This window comes from Notothenia rossii, assembly GCF_949606895.1.
Source record: "Notothenia rossii genome assembly, chromosome: 11".
Lineage (NCBI taxonomy): Eukaryota > Metazoa > Chordata > Actinopteri > Perciformes > Nototheniidae > Notothenia > Notothenia rossii.
In genome coordinates, this window is record NC_136910.1 from 46,222,320 (window position 1) to 46,244,945 (window position 22,626).

A 22,626-nucleotide genomic window follows, 5' to 3' on the forward strand; every position below is an offset into this window, starting at 1 on the left:
GAATGAAGGAACAACAATTGCATTTTGGGTGATTGCACATCAAGGGCCATCACATCTTTGACATATGGTGACTGATCCTGGCTTTACATCAAAAAGAAGGAAACATCAGCATCATGGATTCATTTTAATCCCATATGAATCATTCAAGGACTCTATCATGTCACTGCTGCTGTCTACACTACATATATATATATATATATATATATATATATATATATATATATATATATTTGTTTGTGCTCTGAGAGGACTTACTATATTATATTTACAGAGTCAATTTGGATCATTTAAAATGCCCCATCATTTTCAGGAAAAAAAAATCTAGGTTTGATTTCTGAGGATTGATAGTTGAGATGATTATAAAAAAGTGATAGATGACTGGTTTCAGGATTTAGTTTAATGTTGTCAAGGTGGTTGAGGTTTAATGGGCCGACGGGGGGAGGGATGAAAACCTTTTTCCTGACAGTCTGTCGGGTTAACTATAGCCTGTGGGCACATTTCCCTTTGCTTAACAACTCTGAACTGGTGTGAACCTTTCTAGACTGCGGCATCCATTAGCCTGTCTGGGTCATTTACGGTCACAGCCGCTTCATTTAGAAGCGTTAACTCCTGTTGAACAAATGGCTTTAAGCTGAACTGCTTTTACTATTATCACCCACCTTTACTACGGTATTCTGTCAACACTTCTTCCTCTGACTTGTGGGAGGCAGCAGGCAATATCCACTGTCAGTCTCTGTACTTAAGGAATTTGAAACATAAATCTGTCAAAAGCGGTCAATCTTTACCAGGTGTAACAGTGGAAGTAATTTCATTTTGCAGGGTTATTGTCTCTTCAATTGCCCCGCTCTAGAGGGAGGTCAAAGGTCAAGATCAGCTTTACAGCAGCCCCCTGACTGAGACCTACAGTTATGCAACAATGTGTGTGTGCATGTCAGAGACATTTTTTTCATAGATAATGGACACTGAAACAGTCAGCTGTGGGACAAAACAGCACCAAACATACACACAGAGAATGTGTAAGTGTGTATGAGAGAGAAAGAGAAGGAGAGAGGAGGAAAGAAAGAAAAAAACGTTCCTCAAGAAATGCTTTGAAGTCCTAAAAATGCAAGAGTTTCCTGTTAACGATCCTGGGGTATAATGTGAACCAGGAGCGTGTGTGTGTGTGTGTGTGTGTGTGTGTGTGTGTGTGTGTGTGTGTGTGTGTGTGTGTGTGTGTGTGTGTGTGTGTGTGTGTGTGTGTGTGTGTGTGTGTGTGTGTGTGTGTGTGTGTGTGTGTGTGTGTGTGTGTGTGTGTGTGTGTGTGTGTGTGTGTGTGTGTGTGTGTGTGGAGAGGGAAGTCTCCCCACTCAGTCCCTCTCTGCTGGTAAGAGGGGTTAACATAACTGCAGTCTCTTCTATCCTTTTAACTTTGAGATTCATGTCAGATTTTATCCACCTGCTTTATCTAGGATACAGAACTTTCCCGTCTTTAATGGGGTTTTGAATTTGGATTCGACATATGGATTACTCGGTTTTGCGACTGATGATTTAAAGCTTTCGTATTCTTAAATCACTTCGAAAGAGCTGGCAAATCCATTCTGTTTCAGATGCAACGCTGCTGCCTACAAATGCATTTTTTAACTCGAGGATTTGTGAGCCGCTAACTATTTCCAGCTGATTAACAAACCGACTACTCATCTGTGTCAGTAATGATTGTTCATTTCAATAAGTCAAACTGGCCTCTGCTGTTCTTTGCTGCTCTGTGGAGCCTCAGCTACCCGGGTCTGCTCACCGCATTGCCTGGCGTCAGTCGCAGCAAGCCCAAGGAGCCGCTGGACCCCAATGTGAGGGAGTGGGGAGACTATTCAGACCTCCCCCCTGGGATCGAGCAGGGGTTGGGGTTGGACGAAGAACATGGCGACAACAGAGGAGCTAGAGAGTCCTCAACCAGCCTGGCTCCGGAGCTGGATTTCCTGGCAGACTTTGCAGGCAAGACAATACAATTATCAGCTGTGTTATTTTCATTTCTGTTTATCTACTTACCTCTAAACCCTTCCTCCCCTCCAGGTAAAAAGAGACTGTGGGTGATCACAGCTCCATCCCATAATGACCACTACCTTCGTATGATGGAGAAACAGCTGGAGGAAATGGAGCAGGTAGGTTTATTTTCTCTTTAGATATACCCTTTAGAGTTTTATTTAAAAATAAATGTAATATGAAAGTGAAAATATTTTGGGAATTTGAGAACGGGTAGAAGAAATCAAGTTTTTACCAGGGAAAGCTTTACAAAGTCCCTTGTGAAACACATTTTCCCCGGATAATTTTTTCGAAGTCACAATTTTTTCTTTATGTTCTTGTCAGGATCATGTATCAGTGTGTGTTGTTGTAATACAAATGTTGTCCACAAGAGGCTGAAGTGCACTACAATTTATGTGTTTAAAGCGCATGGAGGAATTAAAGTCCCCTGGAAGAAAACATTGGGGTCATGGGGTATTTCTCACAGATGAAAAATGTTAAGTCGCTTCAAATAATATCCTACAGAGTTATGATCCTAGCGAAACTTTTTTTCTCACTAGCATTGCAGGGCTTCAATAGCCTTTCTGTAACTCCTTTTCTTTGTTTTGCGTCTCTGCCGGACTCTTTCAGAAAGCGCTGAACTGCCGTCTAGCAGAAAGAGACACATTCATCGTCACCATCATCCAGAACGCCATGATGGAGGGTCGAATCCAGAAAACAACTTTTGAAGGAGAGGCCACAGTGGAGAGCCTGGACCCGGACACAGTAAGCAAACTGCTGCATTACCTGGAGCTAACCAGCCAGGTAACCAGTTAGTCTCTCAACAACATAATATGATGGCTACAAACATTTCCTTTTAAAAATTGTATGTACATTTTTCAGTTCTGACCGTTTCTCCTTGTCTGTACCAATGGTTTCAGGAGCAAGGCTTCACCATGCTGGTTCTAAAGAAAAACCTTCGGGCCAGTGAGCGCTTTCCTTACCCGGTCCGGATTGAGGCGGTTTTGGAGCTCATTGATCAGTTTCCTTTGAGAAAGCTGGAGAAAATTACCAGAAAAGGATCCAACTTGAGGTTTCATTATACTGCCATTTACTGAAACAGAGAACAAAGGAAGATTTTACAAGTTCAATCAGTCAACTTTCAATTTGAAGTGGTACTTTTATTAGGAAGAATGTTTCAGTTAGGAGTCAATGCCTTCAGTTAGGAGTTAATGCACCAATGGAAGAATGCTTGTTACATTCAAAGTAAATGTGACATGGTAAAGGATTTCAATGATCGTTTCTGAGTTGTTTATCTGGAAAATCGACATACATTTGACCTGACAAATGCTGTATTATGTTTTGTTTTACTCAGATGTAAAACCACTAAAAAGAAGCTTGTGATGAAAAGGAAAAAGAAGAAGGTATTGAGCCCTCAGAGGAGAGGGAATGTGACTTCTGTTGTGGCTTTACAAAGAAAACCTCCCATGGACAAAAAAGCTGCCCTTAAGAGTAAAATCCAGGAAATACTGAGTGGACGGTCGAGGTTTGTTATCCGTAAGGGGTCAACGAAGGTGAAGGAGTCTAGCAGTGCAGGTGGGGCCACTTCTAACAAACAGCAAAAGGTGCAAAGCCCTCCATCTGTATCAAAGAGCATCGAAGAAATGAAGAAAGACAGGTGCTATGTTAATATTTATAGTCAATCTTTCCAACATGGTAGACATAGGATTGCTGATGTTTGATTTTACTTAAATCCTGCTTAGATGTTATGTTTCCATCTGTTATGTCAGGCCTCTCCAGTCACTTAAACCAGGAAGAGGTGCTATTTTCAATGCTGGACGAACATCAAAGTAATGCTTTCCTTTTCTACAGCAGGCCTGACTCAGCTGTGGAAGAAGGGAAGAGAACACATGGCGGGAAAAACGGTGATGAGAAAAAAGAGCAGAATGTAAAGGAGGACACGCAGGAAAAACAAAGCTCTAAGAAAAAGGGTAAAGGGAAGAAAGGGAAGAAAGGGAAAGGCAGAGGGAAAAAGTCCAACAGAGAGTTCAGTGAGAAGGATAAAACAGCCCTGAAGGAGTTTTTGGACAAGTTCAAGGGGGCAAGAAGGTTAATGGTGAGAACTTTTTTACCAGATCCTGATCCACATTTTACAGTAAATGCAAGCACAACAAATAGACTTTAAAGGCATATGTGTGCCTGATCAGTAACTCCCCATCATCCATTTAAAGAGAGATGCTTCTGTTTTGGTGTTGTCCTGGTAATAGTTGATCTCAACGCCCAGCAGAGAGGCAACTCTGTACATCCAGCAGAGAGACGGCGGCGTGAAGCAACACTGTGACCTCGCTATTAGGAAGATCACCACGGTGACCATCGTGGGAGAAGGAAGTGACGCCACGCTAACGATGCAACACCACCAGCTAGGTAGGTGTTTGTAGATGTGTGTGTGTGTGTGTGTGTGTGTGTGTGTGTGTGTGTGTGTGTGTGTGTGTGTGTGTGTGTGTGTGTGTGTGTGTGTGTGTGTGTGTGTGTGTGTGTGTGTGTGTGTGTGTGTGTGTGTGTGTGTGTGTGTGTGTGTGTGTGTGTGTGTGTGTGTGTGTGTGTGATGTCTGTTTGAACATTTGCATCTACAACATTTGGTTAGGTTCCCTCTATGGAGGATCTCGGAAATAAATATTGAGCAGGTATTATCTATTTGTTTTTAACTAACTACTGTCGGAATATTCTAAACCAAAAGAGGAACACTTTCTATTTTTCTATAATGTGTAACCAAAAACAAATATGGTGTTTCCAAGCGACAAAGGCTTAGTTTACTGTGAATTGCAAAAACTGTCAAACAGTGAATCCTTTTGATCTTGCATAATTGGAACAAAATGTTGTTCAAGCTTCTTCCTCTTCTCAAAATATCTTAGTTTAGAGGGTAAGCATGCTAACATTTGACACATTAGCAGAAGACCCAAACTTTGTGCTTACTTTGAAGAATGTAGGTATTTGGTAATAAACCAACGTTCAGAAAATCCCATAAAACAGACCTAAAAATACAGTCCCTGAAGGCTACACGGTGGGTGCACTGGGTTACACTAATGTAGATAACTGTCTGTTCCCGCGTTGATTTACGTTTTGTGTGTTTCAGAGTCTGAGCCTCCACTTATTGACCGATCAGAACATTTCTCAGACTCGGGTCTGATCTCTCTGTTGAGATCAGAGCTCGGCCTGTCTTCCTCGGACCTCTTTTCCATGACCGTCACAGACTACGACATCAAGCCCAACGTAAAACAATCTTCTCTGAACTTTTTATTGTCTTTTTATTTGGGTTAGATAAGTGTGCATGCTCGTTCTCAGCGCCACTCAGGATCACACCTGGAAGTAGTGTAGTTCACAGCTGGCCAGTGTGTTGAGAACAATATTCACCTCGTCTGCCACAGACAACATGTTTTAAAAATGACACATCTAGTACCACCATTTCATTTATTTGAGAAAATCCAATAGAATTGAGCACAATTGAATAAGAGATGTGTATAATGAATTGATACAGATTTAATGAACTTGACAAATGGAAATGTTTTTCTTTTGTTGTTGTTTTAGGCATGTCAGGACCAATTGAAATGTAATTCCATGTAATATTTAACCTGACCTATTTAGCTTTTTTTTTACCCTAGAGAGTTTTTGAGGCCCCCCCATCAGGTCCTGCTCTGTTCGAGTACATTGACAACTTTGCCTCAAGGCGCTCAGAAAAAGAAAAGGAAAGGAGGAGCCCTCCTTCCTGCTCCAATGGGAAGCAAAAGCCTGAAGCTGATAATATACTTCTCAGGTACTGCACTTTAGCTTAGTGTTCATTATCATCTAATACAACAAAGATACAAACACATCCTCTCATCTCTTAACCTGATGTCACCTACCGTGATTATCAAACTAGGTTTGTGTCTAAAAGGAGACTGCTGCTCATCTCTGCTCCCTCTGAGGACGACTACTCCTTCCAGCAGCAGCTCTCTGTTCTCAGTAGACAGGGGTGTCACTTGGGTCAGTAACACACACACACACACACACACACACACACACACACACACACACACACACACACACACACACACACACACACACACACACACACACACACACACACACACACACACACACACACACACACACACACACACACACACCCCACACTTCTGCCGCACGATACACTGCTTGTCTTCTCTGTAGTTTCCGGTGCAATGAGGAAATGTTTCGACAGTCACATTTCCTGTCTGACCTTCCAACCAACCTTATTGGGCAGAATTGCATAATAACTATTTTGCAAAGAAGGACATAAATGTATATAAGTGTACTTTATTTTTACTATAATGTATTCTTTTGTATTAAGGCAGCTAATTGCAGAGGTCGACAATTACAATTACATTTGAGTACTGTACTTGAGTACAATTAGAAGGTAGATGTACTTTTAGTGTTTTTAATGCCACTTTATACTTGGATGCTTTGACATATTTTCAGAGTTTATTACATTTTTGAAAATACATTATTTATGTAAAAATATATAAGTAATTTTATAATTGACCATCCTGCAAAAGCTATTTTTTTAAACATTAAATAAATCTTTAATAAAACAAATTGTTGGGTCTTTCCTCAGGCATTCGCCACTTTGCCATGTTGAAGCTGATTGGAACTGGGAACAAAGCATCAGGAACTGTTGAACTATTTCCCCTAAATGGTAATAAGTTCATTTTTGTAATTCCTTCAAACGGTCTTTATAGAGAGGAAAACATACTTTTAACCTTGTCATTGTTCTTGCAGGTCATAGTCAGAGTGAAGTTGAACCTCTATCCAGGGACATGGTAAACAATCTGAGAGAACAGCTGAAGATCAGTAAGGACTATTTCAGCATGCTGTTTGTGGGGAAGGACAGCGACGTCAAGGCGTGGTTCCCGTCCCCCATGTGGACCCTGGATAACGTCTACGACCTGGTGGACTCCACGGAGCAGCGGGTGCAGGAGGAGAAGCTGCAGAAGAGACTGGGGATCCACTGCCCTGAGGACAGAGGGAGAGGAGCCAGTGAGGGGGGGCATTACCGCGGCTATGATGAAGATGGGACGGAGGACGCATACTATCACCAGTAACAGCAATGATGAGAAGGAAGGAGGAAGAAGATTTTGTGGAGTGAAGAAGAGCTTCCTATATTTTGGAGATGACACAGCAAACACATGAACATACACAAGTTAATAACAAGGACCTACAAACACATCTTCAGCACAATAATAAGCTGCATATGTTTATGTTTGCAAGAAATAAATGTGAAAGCTGAACAGAAAATGTTTCAGGAATGGTTTCATTCAAGAAAGACTTAAAGAAAACACATGTGCAACTTTTTTAAATTGTATGTTAAAATCTGGTGTAGGCATGCTCATTGAAGTAACAATGAAACATTAAACTGTACTCCAAGGACTAGCAGATTGAGCTCTCTGGCAACACTTCTGTCCACTCTTTCTCAAACACAATCACTGTCTAAAATGTAAAAATGGAACTTCCCTCTGCTGAAATGCTGTGATGCTCAAATTGAAACTGTATTTAAACAAAAAACATGTTCTTCATTTTAATTCTGGGCTAAACATCTGTTTTTTAAAGAGCTGCAGTCTCCAGACACCTCAAGGTCAATAAAACAAAGAGTTAGTGGTGCTGGACACATTGCATGCTTCAAGAACATTCTTAACAAAGTCTGATTAAACGGCATAGTCTTTCAGTTCTGAAAAAAAAAAAAAATTACATGTACGTATCTCTGTATGCCTATGATTAGAGTACATAAAAGGTCTGCAAATTCCATACATAAAAAACAAACGTGATTTTATAATAAGGAGAGAGCAATTTATATATATGGGGCCCAGTAAATAGAAGTGTGAATAGTCATAACATGGCAACGCTGTAAATATCCTTAAGCAATGCTTCGTAATTCAATCCAGATGAGAAGATATGCAGTGAGTTAACAGGAAATTTGTGTAAAACATCACACATGCCTAAATGTGGATGTTAGTTTCTGCAAGTGTAGCTGCATCTTACAGAAAGGGAAGAAGAAGTAAGTAATTATAGGTTTGGAAACACTCTGGTGGGCAAATAACGTACAAATACAATTAAATATCTAGCAGCGTCTCCCTATAACAGGAATGATCAAATCTGCATGTGGGTGTGTTGTAGCTTCCACAGTCCGAATGAATGGCAGTCAGGCAGATTAGACAGTTTTAACATAAACAGGAAAATAAGAGTAAAGTCTGTCTATTTTCTCCAGGTACATACTTTGATGAAATATATGTATTTCAAGCGTTTAATGTTTGTTTGTTAACAATTCTCCTTATTTTCTAAGAAATGTGCTTTATTATTTATTTTCTTATGAACAGTAGGCCTACTTAATTGAACCGCCTGTTTTATAGTCCTCCTCCTGTTTCTATAGTTGGATACATACTGAAGTACAAAAACAAAATACCTGTGCCAATCATGAGGAAGAACAGTTATTTATTTTTGTTAAGCATTTACAGCTTCCTCTGAATAGTCCCATTGAAATGTGTCATGCAATGATAATATAACCATGACATCCACTAGGAGGACTGCTCAGCTATCATTGGGTTGACTGACCTGTTCCACTTTCTCACACAGTGCATTTGTCAACCTCTTACTTCTAAACACTTACTCATACTTTTCTCTGTATTCAGGGAGATAATCCAGTTTTTCCCACCCTACTGAGTGTCGAAACCACTAACCTAGGCTTAAGTGGCCACAAAGTCAACACAAAAAAACACTACATGGTCCAGAGTAAAAACTAAACTACCAATACAATACATTATACCTGAACTATTACTTCAGAAAGATCAGCACAGACGTTCACGGACCCTATCACATCCCTGACTGTACCTGTGGTGCCACTTTCAGGTGGAAATCTAAATGTTTACAGAACTTTGTATGACCAAATACCTTGTGAGATAAGTTATACATGCTTATTCGTACATGTTAGCAGGCTAACATTGTAAACTTATGGTGAACATCTTTAACATTTTACTGCCACATTTGAGCATGTAAGCCTTATTATCGTGAGCCGGTTGCAATGCAAGTAATTTCTTTCCCCCAAATAGTCACATTTGAAGTGTTTCAAACAAAGGAACAAGCCTCACAGTGTTTTCTCTTCACCTGCCGCTGAGTGAGTGAGTGGGCACCAGTTGTTGAGCACAGAGGGAATGTGCAGGAAGTTTGCCAGGGATAGGCAAATCCATCAGATAAAAACACACAGATAACAGAGGCTGGGACAATCACACAAAACATACTTACTACTAAGAGAGGAAGTAGTCTGCTTATGTCACCAACTGAACCAGAATGTTCATCCCCCCAACATACAAACACACATACTCACTTAATGCTTTGTCACACTCGCTGTCCTTCACCATATCTTACCTCTCTCTCTTCGACAGCAACAGAAACTCACACAGACACACTGATCAAACACACTCTGCTGCACTTCACACACCAACCATTCGGACGTAGCAGAGGCTGCTGTTCTCAGTATGGTGAGTACAACTAAACTGGCTATTAAAACTGTTAAATTACTATTGAAAGCTACAATTTGAAATATGTCGCACTATATAAAGATTTCACAAGATTTATAGTTATATGAGAATTGTGAGTGACAAGTATTTCTTTGCAACAACTTCCTCAAATAGCATTCTTGTAAACATTAATTTACCAATGCAATGTGTTTAAGCAAGTTGTGCATGTGTGATTCAGGAGGATTAAGTTAAATAGAAGTTAAATAGTACGCTGGCATTCAACACACCTTGGACTTCAGAGTCACTGTAGCGATTTGTAGGCTTTTAGTTAATCTAATAAAAGAGCAAAATTATTTGAATTGCATTTAAAGTTTCCATTAGATTTCTTCATTTATATTGTGTAAAAACAGTATTCACCCTCTTTGTATTTTTCTTGTGTAAAAACTAGTTCGTGTTAACTAGATTGAGCAAGACAACTTTGGCCTCCACTTTTCATCACACTGGAAATAGAAATCATGGTTCCTCTTTACTTGGACAAGAAGTGAGTTTTTTCTCTTTCATTTCTCAGCTGCTCATTGCACTTAACATGTACCTATGCTTAATGGCTGCATAGACGGCAAAAGTATATGGTATATTTGCGGCAACAGGAAATGTAGCTATAAGCTAACACCTAACTATATTCTAAGAGGTGTTTCAAACATTTGAAAGTTCTTTAAACAAAATTGCAACTGGACTGACAATTAGAGAAGCGGTAATTGCGACTGTCTGGTAAAGAGCATATTGGGCCATTTTTAGTACACTGTGGTTAAGAAACAGACGCGTGATGAGGGAACTTTCCTCTGATTTCATATGCAGCCACATGATGACAGACAAAGGGTTATGGCACCACTGCAAGATGTTACTGGCACTATTAAAGCGACACTCCACCCTAAGCCTTTTTTTAGGGCACCAAATACGGAACCTGCTGCAGAGTTTGCTTAAGAAAGGTGTTAGATGTAAAGTAAAAGTGGGCATTTGGCCTGCTCAGCTAAAAACAATGCTCCAACATGCCTTACTTGTCCATTCCCAGGCCAAGAATACTGCAATATACTAACAAAAGATTTTTAGCCATATTTTGAATGATGGAGGGATAGGTAACTGCAGAGCAGAGAAGTCCAGTATGTCAATTGAAGTAGAAAAATATTATCTGAAAAGCTGCAAAACGTTTAAACTGGCAATCATTTTCCAACAAATATCTGCTTGAAGTAACCTAAAACTATGACATTTTCTTATGGTTATTTTTTGGCAAGTCTAAAGGCAGAGTTAAGGTTATATTTTCTCCAGGATATAACAAAAAACATAATCATTTCCTACAACTTCCATGCCATACAAAAGACACTATCTTGATTGGAATGTTTTTGTTGCAAATCAACATGATTCTAAAACATGGAAGCCAAAACAATTGTCAGGGTCGTGAGAAGACATGAAGCTTCAATCTCAAAATGTAACTCGTTCAGAATTATTAAAGTAAACATGAGCTTAACTTGGGTTTGCATGTCTCATAAACATCATGCAGAAATCATTCTTGTTACAATAACACCCAGCAGCTTCTTCTTTTTGAAGCAAGTAGGACTGGTTTTACAATACTGTAGCTAGGTATTTGGTTGAATGTTGTTATTAGATCTGACATTTATTATTTAACTTCCTATTCTTCTTCAGGTATAACATTATACTTTGCATCACACAGTTTCCCCTTACTTTCACTGCTCTGTTGTAGGACTAACATCAGGTGTGTGTGCTCATGATGTTATCTTTACTTCCTGGTATGGTGCTGACTCCAGTCCAACCTGCTTCATTACAATAGGAGTGGCACCTACTTGGTCTGTTTATTGTTGCACTTCGTAAAGCGGCATGAGTTATACTGAGTTATAACATGTTGCACATTGTGTTCAAAGGAGAGACACATTCCAGATGTTTGAATGGCTCAATTGAAAGCAACATGATAGACTATTTTATTTACATTTCCCTTCCCCCAATCAAACTGCAATAAAATAAACAATTGCCAAGGCTCAAAACAGACATTCATTTCATTTCAAACCTTATTTATGCAGGTGAATCCCATTGAGATAATTGATCTCTTTTCAAGAGTGACCTGCTGCAAGTAGGTTCCACAAAAAAGGACATCATACAGCATATTCACAGCCACTACAGTTTACAAAGCTAGTGAAATGTACAGGTGCCAACAGTTTCCGATTGGATAGCATCTATCCGTGCTTTAAAAACATTTAGTGGAACCAAACTGCTCATATTGCAAACATAGCTGCCTCTCTTCAATACATATTTGACAAAAGTAGCTTTTGTTAACCTGCAATCTGTGATCTCATAAGTAATAAAGCACTTTATCTGCAATTACGAGTTTATCTATTTTATAGTGGTGTATAATTTACATATAAGACTTTCCCTTTATGTGGCGTTTAGCTTTTATAAGCTTTTAAGAATGTTTTCTTTATCATTTTGAGTGGAATAGCTTTCAAGGGAAGTCTCAACAAATAGACTGACAGTATAGCTAACAATATCGGCACCTTTTTTTCTTCTTTTGGAGCTTGTCCTGCTAGCTACTTTTATTGTAAACGGATAACAACACTTAGTTCGTTTTATTTCAGTGTGATCCTTTCAAAATCAACGCTACTCTTGCTAGTTTATAAAGATTGCCAATCCAAGCTCTAATAACCCAATGTTGGTGACACACACATTCACACACCAATGGCTTACGTGGAAAGGTGAGCATTGATGCTAATTATAACTTTGGGTTTATTGTCTTTTCCTTACAGTATGTAGCAAGCCTGAACCTCTGATGAATGGACAACTTGTACCTCTTCAGCTGTGTGTGTAGTTGCTCTGTGTGTTTTTATCATGGTTTGTGTCAATAGGTATGAGTGTTTTATGAGTGGCCAATAGAAGCAAACAGAGAGGTTAAGTAACCACAGAAAACAGCATGTATCACATAAAGCGATTGGAAAAGAGAGAAGGAAATCCCCTGAGAGGAAATAAGGCTTTTTAATGTTGAGCATTTTCCGTTCCCATGTGAACTTTCATAAAAGTCAAATAATGAGGATTTATTTTTTCTTGTGCTCGTTCCAGCAGTTTCAGTTTCTGTAGCAGAATATTTTGTTGTGCTGAAATCATTTTTGCATCCTGCACAGCCGTAATGTTATTTTCAATTCTGCTTTTGTATTCTGATTATAATTCTTCTTCCTGATTCTCTTCCACTCTTTCCAGGCAAACAAAGCCGATGTAAAGGCCATGATGGCTCGGTTCCAAGCAGGTGGGGTCAGCACTGACGAGTCTTCGTTCACACCGCCTGGACGCATCAAACAACCTCTTAACCCCACCCCCTCCTTCGGCCCCACCATACCCACAAAGAAACCCGTCCACGAGACCTTCTCAGGAGGTTCCATAAATAATTCTCCTAAACCTTATCTGAAAAACACAGCATCAAATAAAAGTGACTCAGAGGTAAATTATCCAAACGTTGCTAAAGCCCCAGCAAGCAGGTTTGCCAGCACCCAGGATGATTCCAACAGCAACAGAAAACCTTTCACCGTTAATAAACAGCAGTCAACCTTGAAGTCACCTTTTTTACAGTCTTCTGAAGTTAAAGGCCCTCTACAGAAGCCTCCCCCCTTCAACAAGCCCCAACTGAGCCCCACTCTGTCTGGCCCTAAACCTACCAATCCTAAACCCCCCCCACCATTCAACTCCAAGCCCAGCTGGGTGAAAGAAGACAGCGGTGGAGGTTTAAAACCAAAACCGAGCAGCAGCATTGTAAAGTTAATGCAGCAAAATGAAGAACTGGCAGGAGCTGGCCTCAACACTGAGAACAAACCTTCACCTCCAGCAAACCTTTTTAAGCCCCCGATCAACTTCCGGACTGCTCAGAATACCTTCAACAAAGAGTCAGATAACGGCCAGGTAGCAGATGACAAACCGTCAAACGGGGGAGCCACCACCAACTCTGTCCCTCCTCCAAAACCACTAGCCAGTAAAAAACCCAGCATCAAAAAACCTCCAAAGCTTTTTCCTCAGACAAGCAGCATTACCAATGATGCCACTTCAGGCCCCAAGAAAAACCCCCTCCCCAACAGTTTAGCGTTGGGCCCTGCTCCTGCCAAACCCAACCGACCCCCTAAAGTCGACCTGGAGAGCTTTAAAAGAGGTGCTGTGGCCTCTGATAATGGTAAGTAGGGGTACATAAGGAATTAAAAGGCTGGTTTGTGACACTATACTGTAAATGTACCAATCTAGGGGGTTAATATCTGTATGAGTACAATGTGCAATGCACTACAGAGTTGCTTCTTACAAAGTTGCATTACAGTTTGAGGCATCACCAAATGAATAACAGCTTAACCCCTGTAAGGAAGTGTCATCACACTTTAGGTGCTACCGTTTAGAGTGAGAAGTTGCAGGCTTCAAAGAATCAGAATCAGAATCAGAATACCTTTGTTAGTCCCACAGAGGGGAAATGTACATACTGTACATACAAAGAGCTCTATATAGGGGGGACCTTTGCTTATTTATCTGCTGAAGATGACCACTTATTCAAGAAAGAGGAATGCCTTATTCCTTTATTTTTTATTTTTGCTGGATTCAAAAGTGTAAAGTTGAATTTGAAGATATTACAGATTTAAATCTAAAAAACAAGCCGATCTCATTTTGTGCATGTATAAACATATTTCAAGTTAGAGAAACAAATTCCTCTTGCAGTGATGATATCTGTATGTTATTTGTGGTGACCTGTTGCCAATGAGGACACAAGGTTTGTTTGTTTTTTCTTGGAAGGGATATAACAATTTAAATCTTTAAAAAAAATCGTACTTATTTAAGATTTCCTAGAAATTCAGTAAAATGATCAAGTTCAGGTAACTGACTAATCTAGCTACGATCCTATAGAGATGTAATTTGTTCTCAGGTCTCTGCTGCAAACGAGATATTGACCTGATACAAAACTTAATAAGAATGGGTTCCTGTTACAGTTTTATTTCTGTTGATCTTCAGTCCATTTATTTTCTGTCACAGGAAATGCCACTTTAAGCAGGATCTGTTAATGCGTTTCAGAAGTGTGAAAAGGACTTCCTTCAATAGTTAAAGTGGTGTGTCAGTGACATTAGCAACGTGTATTCTGCATTTTTGTGTGTATCTTTGGTCATTTGAGAAACCAGCAATGATAACAACACCTGCATGTGCATTATACTCGTAAATATCAATTCATCTGAACATCTAAGGAATCATTTTATACAGCGTCTACATTTTAAATTGTTTACATTCTGTACAAAATGAATACAAGTCTTGCAAAAGCTGCTTTGCAGTTGTTCAGAGCACAAGATAAGAGACCAAAGTCACTGAAACACCCTCGGTTCCTCTATTTCGCCAGCCAAGTTCCCTGTCCAGTTTCTCCTTTCTCTCCCCCCCCACTCTCCACTCTGACAGAATACATTGTTTTCACGATATGAGGAAGTAAATCCAGCAAACAGGGATAGTTTGAAGTGAGAGGTTTTGTATTTAGACAAACACCTGACCTACATTGGTATTCAGTCAGAGGTGAGGGATACATGTTGACTTAAAAGCATCATAAAGAATGAGTAAAAACTGTAACAGCAGAAATAACCATTTTGCGTATTTTCACTCGGTCATAGTGTATATCAGGGGTTTCTGTTTTGCATGAGCAACCACACTAGTCCTTTGAGGGGTCCATAGTTCTCTATGTATCAATGTATCATTGTTGGGCACTGATAAATAACTTACAGTAATTGTTTTCTTTTTTAACATCCTGTTTTTCTGTCACAGGTCCTGGCAGCTTTAGGAAACCAACCCTCCCGATTCCTTCTCACGCCAGTATCCATAGCAACAACATGACCCCACCTCAACCCCCTCAGCTTGCAGTTCCCAGGCTGCCCCCCGGACACCCTGGAGCCATGTAAGCGCCACATTATTGCAGGGAAAAACCAACTAAATAATGATTATACCGTATGTTTTCTGAAGGTAACCTCTGACTGTTTGTTTCAGGATGCAGCAGGGTGAGTTCCGCGAGGATCCCCCACCTCTACCACCATCTACAGGTTCAGGAACAATCACTATTTAAATATATGTGAAGTATCATGACTGCCTTTATGTTTTGAGTGCCACAGGAAGACATGAGAGGACTGTATGATGGTGAACCTTGTACCATATTTACATATCAGAAGACTTAATTAGTCAGTATAGCTTGTCAGTGAATTGTCACTCTTACTGACTTATTACATACTTTTTTTCTTAGTGTGTGTGAAACGTCACGAAATGTTGCTTTACATGATTCAGAGTCAAGAGATAACATGTTTACGATAAACTGTTATTAATGTTACTAAAAACACTCAGAGCTCAAGTTAAAGGCAGATGATGAGCTTTTCCATAAGAATCATATTCTCCTGTAATGTTGATTATTTGTTTCTCATTAGGTCATCCCAGTCAGAGAGCAAAGGTGAGATATGTTGATTTCATTTCACATTAATACAGATTTGCATGTGATTACACATTTAAATACAGAGATACTGTACTCACTTAGATAAATAGCTTGCATGTTCAAGGTTCTTTATTTTGTCATACAAACATAGCTACAGTGTACTTATGCCAATGAAAATCTTAGGTCACAGGCTTCTCCAACAGTGCAACACAATAACATAAACAGAAAAATATAGTGCAAGCAAATAGTAAATACAAAAAGAAAAATTGTTTAAAATAGTGAAATAGTGCAATAAGAGTATTATGCAAGTTGTTGGAATGATATATTAGAGAAATAGATAAATAATTGCTAATTAGCAGATTAATGTTATGGATGTTGTTTCAACAGTTCAGGTGTTTAACAGATGTTGTTTCAGCAGTTCAGGTGTTGAACAGTCTTATTGTCTGTGGTATGAAACTGTCACTGAATCTGGTGGTTTTAGTACGGATGCTGCGGTATCGCCTGCCTGTGCTTATAAATGCATTTGAGGTGGTCAGCACATGTATATTTTTCAAATGAAGCTATTGAACATTAGTCAAATGCTTGTATTGGCTTTGTACCAAACTGAATGTGACATCTTGAAGCACACCTAAAACAGACTGAACATACTGCTGAACCTATGTTAATTAGAATCATTGCTTAACTTCACGCTGTATAATCCCTGATTCATTCCCTTAGTGACCAATTACTGAAATGCAATTGTGCTGAAGGAAAAAGGCAAATGAACAGTCCAGTGATTACAAAGATTTGAACTCAACAGGACAAAGTGTTGTGAATCAGCAAAGTAATTTGTGATTACCACAAAAACACATGTGACTAACTAACCCAAAAACTAAACCTTATGGTGCAATATGTAGCAACGTGTATTGGAACATCCAGCTACAGCATGATTTAGAACAGATGATTCTTGTAAATGATAATAACTTACAGTGTATGCACAAAACAAATAAAATATGCAAGTTAGATTGTTTTCACGTGGCGGCTGGCCCATAGGGGCGCTAGGGGCGCCGCCCCCCCTCTTCCCACATGTTTGATTGTCATTAAAAATGAAAAATAAATAAAAATATATATTTCCAAAAAATATATTTATTTATTTTTTATTTTTAAAGAACAAGGTAAATATTATATAGTTGGTATCAGTAAAATGTATAATCTACAATAAAATCTCGTTTAAAATTGTTTTACGATTTACGATGTCTAAAGTTACTGATAAGTCATGTTTCTGCCTGGCCGCAGCGTGTATCATTACCTTCCGGGCGGTAGAAAGGAGCCCTCAGCCAGAGCAGCTGCAGCCAACAAGCTGACTGTTGCTATCTGTAAACTCAGAGCCCTAGAGAGATTTCAACGTCTCATGTAGGCGAGCCTCCAGAGCAAGTCGGACAAAATGACTAACCATCATGCAACGCACTAGCAAGACGTTGATCGAAATTGCGCAGGTCTGCGCAGGTCTCGCTTGTCTCAAACAAGCCTACTGGCAGATTTTTTCCGGCTGTGTATTTTCAAATTCTAGCGCACTCGGGCTGGTTTCTCCAAAATTACCTACCCCACGTTTAAGTATTGTGCAAAGAAAGAGCAGATATTCAAAGAGGAGGAATTAAAAAATTAGAATTATTGGGGTAAAGATAGAAAATGTCAACCAAATGTGGTAACACGAGACTAGGTTTGAAGTGATTCAAGTATGAACTGAATCATGTCTTAAAGTAAACGAATTTCTGCTGTTCTAACTATTGCTTCTTTATGTGTGTCTTGGCCAGGAGGAAAACGTTGATCATGATGATGATGCTGAAGATGAGGACATGTATGAGGATCTTGAAGAACGATGGTGAGAGAGTGTTCTTCATTAAATCTTCACCTGTTTATCCAACATCTTTTTCATATGAAAAAGCCCTGTCAAAAAAACTAGGTTGGCTGATTTTAACTTGAATGTTGGTTCAGATCCCAGTTCAGCTGTGTTTATACCTACCTTTACCGACACTGCTCTCTGGTGGTTGTTTTGCAACCATACAAAAAGTTATTGTACTTTCAGAAATGAACATTTGGAACCATTTAGTTTATTTCTTCAGGGTATTGTCTACTTCTCTTTGTCAAATAGGAGAAATGTGTTTTCTAATCTTATAAATGCTGTGTTAATCTACCCATTTGTCAAATTTTATAATTTACTGTCTATTGTCAACCCTCTTTTGCTCTCAAAAGGGAGGAAGCTGAACAAAAACAAGACAAGCAGATAGAGAAAGACGAGAAGGAGGAGAAAAAACGATTGGAGGCTGAGAAAAAGCAGAAGAAGGAACGCGAGAAGAAGGAACAAGATGCCAGAAAGAAATATAAAGTGAGTCAACAAGAATGGAACAAAATATGATACTAAAACCAGCAGGGAGTAAGCTTAGCTAAGCATAAAAAGGGATACATATCCAAATGAATGTAACAATCTATTATTAATTTTTTCTTGTCTGTTTGCATGTGTTTGTGTATGGCTTGGTGTGTTAGTTGGTTGGCTCCCTGGACGTCATCCATCAGGGGAAGGCGTGTGTGGATTTTAAAGGGAGTAAGACCGACCTTGCTCTGAAGCATGGAGACTGCCTGGACATCATCCGTGTCATGGGCAACCCAGAGGGGAAGTGGGTGGGTCGACTGCAGGATGGATCCAGTGAGTCCACGTATTTAATCCTCAGCTATTTCACGTATCCTTGTCTTAACATCCTTCAAAACAATCTGTTAATACAGAATAAGCCTTTGAATATGTCTCTGATTATCTGTTTATTTTCCATCTATTCATGAGCTACACATGCAATGACTAATACCCAACATCTATCCAACAGTTGGTTATGTGAAGACCACTTCAGTGGAAATTGACTTCAACACTCTCAAGAAGCATAAATCTGAGCCGGCATACGACCCCGAAGTATACGACGACATCGATGTGATGTCTTCTGATAACAGGTACTGAATGATATACTCTTACTCGACACCAGTTTGATGCACAGACAAGTTGCACTTGAAATGACTGGAGAGAGAACAAGAGAACCTCAGCTTTACGCAACACAGACAAACAGATATTAAAAAGTTCACATTTTCACCGTATATTATTGTAGATATTATTAAATAAATGTTATTTAGTTTTCTGTGATTTGCTCAGAATATTCAAAGTTGACCCTTAAGGAAATATGTTTGATTAATATACATTTCTTGCAGAGAGTTAGATGGCATTATATCTGCAGTTTTAGCTTAGTTTAGCACAAAGAATGGAAACATATAGCGAACAGGTAGCTTGTAAAAGATAAAAAACAATACAAATACCAGCACCATTCAAGCTTATAATTAACCAGTAATTTACACGTTACATTGCAAGATGAGTTTAGCTTTATGACCCTATTTACTACTTGCCAAAACAAAGGTTTACTCAATCTATAATGTTTATCTCAAATTCTTCTTACCCTACAGTGGAATGAAAAGACCAGGAGGTATGTTTAACACCTAAAAATGAACATATTAATGTCCTCATATTTGTTTACAATCTTTTAATTCAGTTAATATCAAGGTGGTTTTTGGTGAAATATGTTATCGTAACGTCTTTACTGTTTTCCTGTAGTTGTCCTGCCCCCACCTCCAGGAGACGGAGAAGAAATATATGATGATATTGATCCAAACCTGGACGTCATGTAGGCATTTCTTTTTTGTTTTCAATAGTCAGATGGAGTACGATTATCTCAGTACAATATGGACAGGAAAGTTAAAAGAATTGAAAGAAATACAGATATGTTCATGATTGGTTGGCTCTTTAGTCCCACGGACTGCAGGTCTTCTCCTAAGAAGCCTCGTAGCTTCCTGCAGATGTTTGAACGGAACGGACGTCTATCCAGCACTAAAGAGTAAAATACACTCCGTACTAAGACTGATCACAGATCTACTGTCCACTGTTCATAATCACTCATCACTCATCACTCATTTTTAGATATTAGAGTTCTTCTCAGATGAAGCTGATTTTGAACGTTGATTCTCTCCCCAAATCAGATCCAAAACACTTACTGACTAAAACTGAAGGATGACTAATCTACACGTTGTTTCTGTTATAATCAGTGCATTAACTGTTGATGATTTTATTAACCTTTTCAAGTCATTTGCATGTCTTAAATTAATATATGATTGTTAACCAGATCGTAGTATAAAGGAATTGCCCGTCAATGTTGAGTATACTAACTAAATATTGTGTTCAAATCAGTGAATGTGATCCCCATGTGTGGTTGCTCTGATTCATACTAACCTACTTTTGATTAACGATATTGCAATGATATAAAGGATGTAACATTTTAACTATTTTTCTTCTCTTGTGCCAGAATGCCTCCACCAGAACAGTTCAATGCGGATGGGAATTCAGGTATCACTCACTGTAATAGTATTATACCATGTGGATATGTCATGAAAAAGGATACTTGTTCCCAGTATTTGTCCTTCCTATATAATATAAATTAGATATGTGCTAGTTTGAATCTCCGACTGCCACACCTACTCTTCAAATCATGCTGATGGTCTTTTTTGGTAGTTTGTTTAAAATGTGCCCCCTCTGAATTCATGTAATGTCAATTGTCTTTGGTATTAAAGTCAAAATATATTCCATAACTAACTTATTTTTGTACGTGTTGTCACAGCAATTGATGAGGATATATACGATGATGTTGACTCTCAAAGTGGGCCTCCCGTTCCTCCGACCATCAGCAGGTACAATAATTCGCAACTACTTATATCTATGATTTGACCTGTATTTTCAAAACTGTCAGAGGTTTAAAAAAGTGACATAAAATATATATGTTTTCTCTGCAGCCTTCCACCACTAAAAGGCAGAAGCAAGACTCTAGAGATGGACCCAAAAAAGCAGAAAAAGTTTGAGAAAGAGGAGAAGGAATTCAGGAAAAAGTTTAAAGTGTGTTTCTCTATTATGTCTTCAAGCATGTTTATTTGACCGCTGCAAAAAACAATTAAACTGTCGCTTTATAATTCAAATGAATTAACACTACAGCAAAAAATAATACTCAAAATCAAATTCAATTTGAAAATGTGGTAGAATATAAAGTTAAACTGGCAAAGCTTTTCCTACATTAAGAACAAATATGGTGTCAATAGTCGCAACATTGATGATGTCATTCTCTTTCAGTATGAAGGGGAGATACAGGTGCTTAACCAGGTGACCATCGCCCCGACACTGACGAATAAGAAGTGGAGTGGGAAGGAGCTCGCAGTCAGAGCAGGAGAGAAACTTGACGTAATTGTTAACGCCGTGGATAACAAACTGATCTGCCGGAACGATGAGGGGAAATGTAAGTATCTGCAGCTCATTGTTAGGGGTTGCAAAAACATTTATAAATATTCAAGATTCCCACACAACAGTTTTTTTGCATTCGTCGCAACACAAAATTGGACGACCCAAGTCTAAAATCTGCTTCTGTATGTATTTTACAGTTGGTTATGTTTCGACCGGCCACATATTTACGGAGTAAGTACCACAAACATTCACTCACATAAGTGCACACAAGTCTGGTTATACTGACTTTTAGAATATCTTGTGAATTGTAAGGTGACCTTGGCTGTTATGTAAGGCGCCTCCAAATACAATGTATTATTATTATTATTATTATTATTATTATTATTATTATTAAGAAAGAGAGACATAAGAACATGTTGTCGGTACTGATCGTTTTGTTTTTGTTTACAGTGATGGTGATATCTACGATGATATTGGAGATGGTATGTTTTTTATTGCCTTTTTTAAGCAGTGGACCCCAATCTCCCTTTTAAAAGAAACACATTTTTAAATAAATATTGTCTTTTCTTTTCAGATTGCATCTATGACAACGATTAGAACCATTGCACTGGGCTTATAGTTTCACACTCATACTGTTCATGTTATTTATTATTTTTATTGATAATATAAATTGGAAGCTGCTTTTGGTTAGCCTAATAATTAGACCAAATTTCAAATGTTCTCTTAAATATTTATTTATCAACATTTGAGTCACAGAATAAATTACACATGTGGGCGATGTTTCAGAGATCTGGAATTCGGCCAGCTTAATTTCTTAAATGTCATCTTTTAAATGTAGTTTTCTTCAAAAACACAAAACAAACTATTGGAATAAGGTTACTTGCAACTTTTCAGCAAAATGGGAAACATTTGTAACCAAACAGTATTTTAGTTAAGCATTTAAAAACTCCACAGCACTGTATTATACATGTATGCTTCTATTGTGCTCTGTAATTTGGTAGGAAGATCTACATGTTTTAAACATTATTTTTTTCTGTTTTTTAAATGATGTCCATAATAGGATACTGTATATTCCATTCCTAACTTTAAGGCCAACTGGCATTTTAACAGCTCCGTAGTTAACTCTGTTGTCTTTGTCTCAAATTGTAACATGTAGAATAAACAACTGTTGGTGCCAAAATGTCTCTGTTGTACTGTATATACATTAATAAAATACATATTGATTTTTGTCTAAACATCTTTATTTGTCCTTTTGTATAAGCAATAAAAGCACATCTGCTATAGAGAGAGAGCTCCTGTTTCATGAGAATATCTCTTGGAAAAAACCCTGATGTTGAATTATGACTTCCACTCGATTTAAC

General features: G+C 38.6%; 2 protein-coding genes across 4 annotated transcripts; both read left to right on the forward strand.

Annotated features, from left to right (window-relative positions):
• The first annotated feature begins 1,339 nt into the window (after nt 1–1,339).
• On the forward strand, nt 1,340–7,284 carry ccdc80l2 (coiled-coil domain containing 80 like 2). Of its 2 annotated transcripts, none has more exons than XM_079656969.1 (12): nt 1,340–1,968; nt 2,047–2,135; nt 2,626–2,799; nt 2,916–3,067; nt 3,350–3,652; nt 3,847–4,090; nt 4,242–4,398; nt 5,108–5,244; nt 5,634–5,785; nt 5,891–5,994; nt 6,605–6,685; nt 6,769–7,284. In XM_079656969.1, the coding sequence occupies exons 1-12, from the start codon at nt 1,689–1,691 to the stop codon at nt 7,089–7,091; spliced, it is 2,196 nt and encodes a 731-aa protein (XP_079513095.1). In that variant the 5' UTR covers nt 1,340–1,688; the 3' UTR covers nt 7,092–7,284. The 2 variants fall into 2 exon arrangements, with proteins under 2 accessions (XP_079513095.1, XP_079513096.1); XM_079656970.1 differs by having other exon boundaries at nt 3,850–4,090.
• A 1,961-nt stretch (nt 7,285–9,245) lies between these two features.
• On the forward strand, nt 9,246–22,500 carry fyb1b (FYN binding protein 1 b). 2 transcript variants are annotated; one of them, XM_079656967.1, is made up of 19 exons: nt 9,246–9,518; nt 12,756–13,713; nt 15,321–15,450; nt 15,540–15,592; nt 15,968–15,990; nt 17,766–17,833; nt 18,205–18,337; nt 18,496–18,655; nt 18,828–18,948; nt 19,450–19,469; nt 19,598–19,667; nt 19,791–19,877; nt 20,343–20,383; nt 20,655–20,724; nt 20,827–20,926; nt 21,158–21,320; nt 21,463–21,496; nt 21,716–21,747; nt 21,840–22,500. In XM_079656967.1, the coding sequence occupies exons 1-19, from the start codon at nt 9,516–9,518 to the stop codon at nt 21,860–21,862; spliced, it is 2,289 nt and encodes a 762-aa protein (XP_079513093.1). In that variant the 5' UTR covers nt 9,246–9,515; the 3' UTR covers nt 21,863–22,500. The 2 variants fall into 2 exon arrangements, with proteins under 2 accessions (XP_079513093.1, XP_079513094.1); XM_079656968.1 differs by lacking the exon at nt 19,791–19,877 and having other exon boundaries at nt 9,257–9,518.
• Nucleotides 22,501–22,626: the final 126 nt, after the last annotated feature.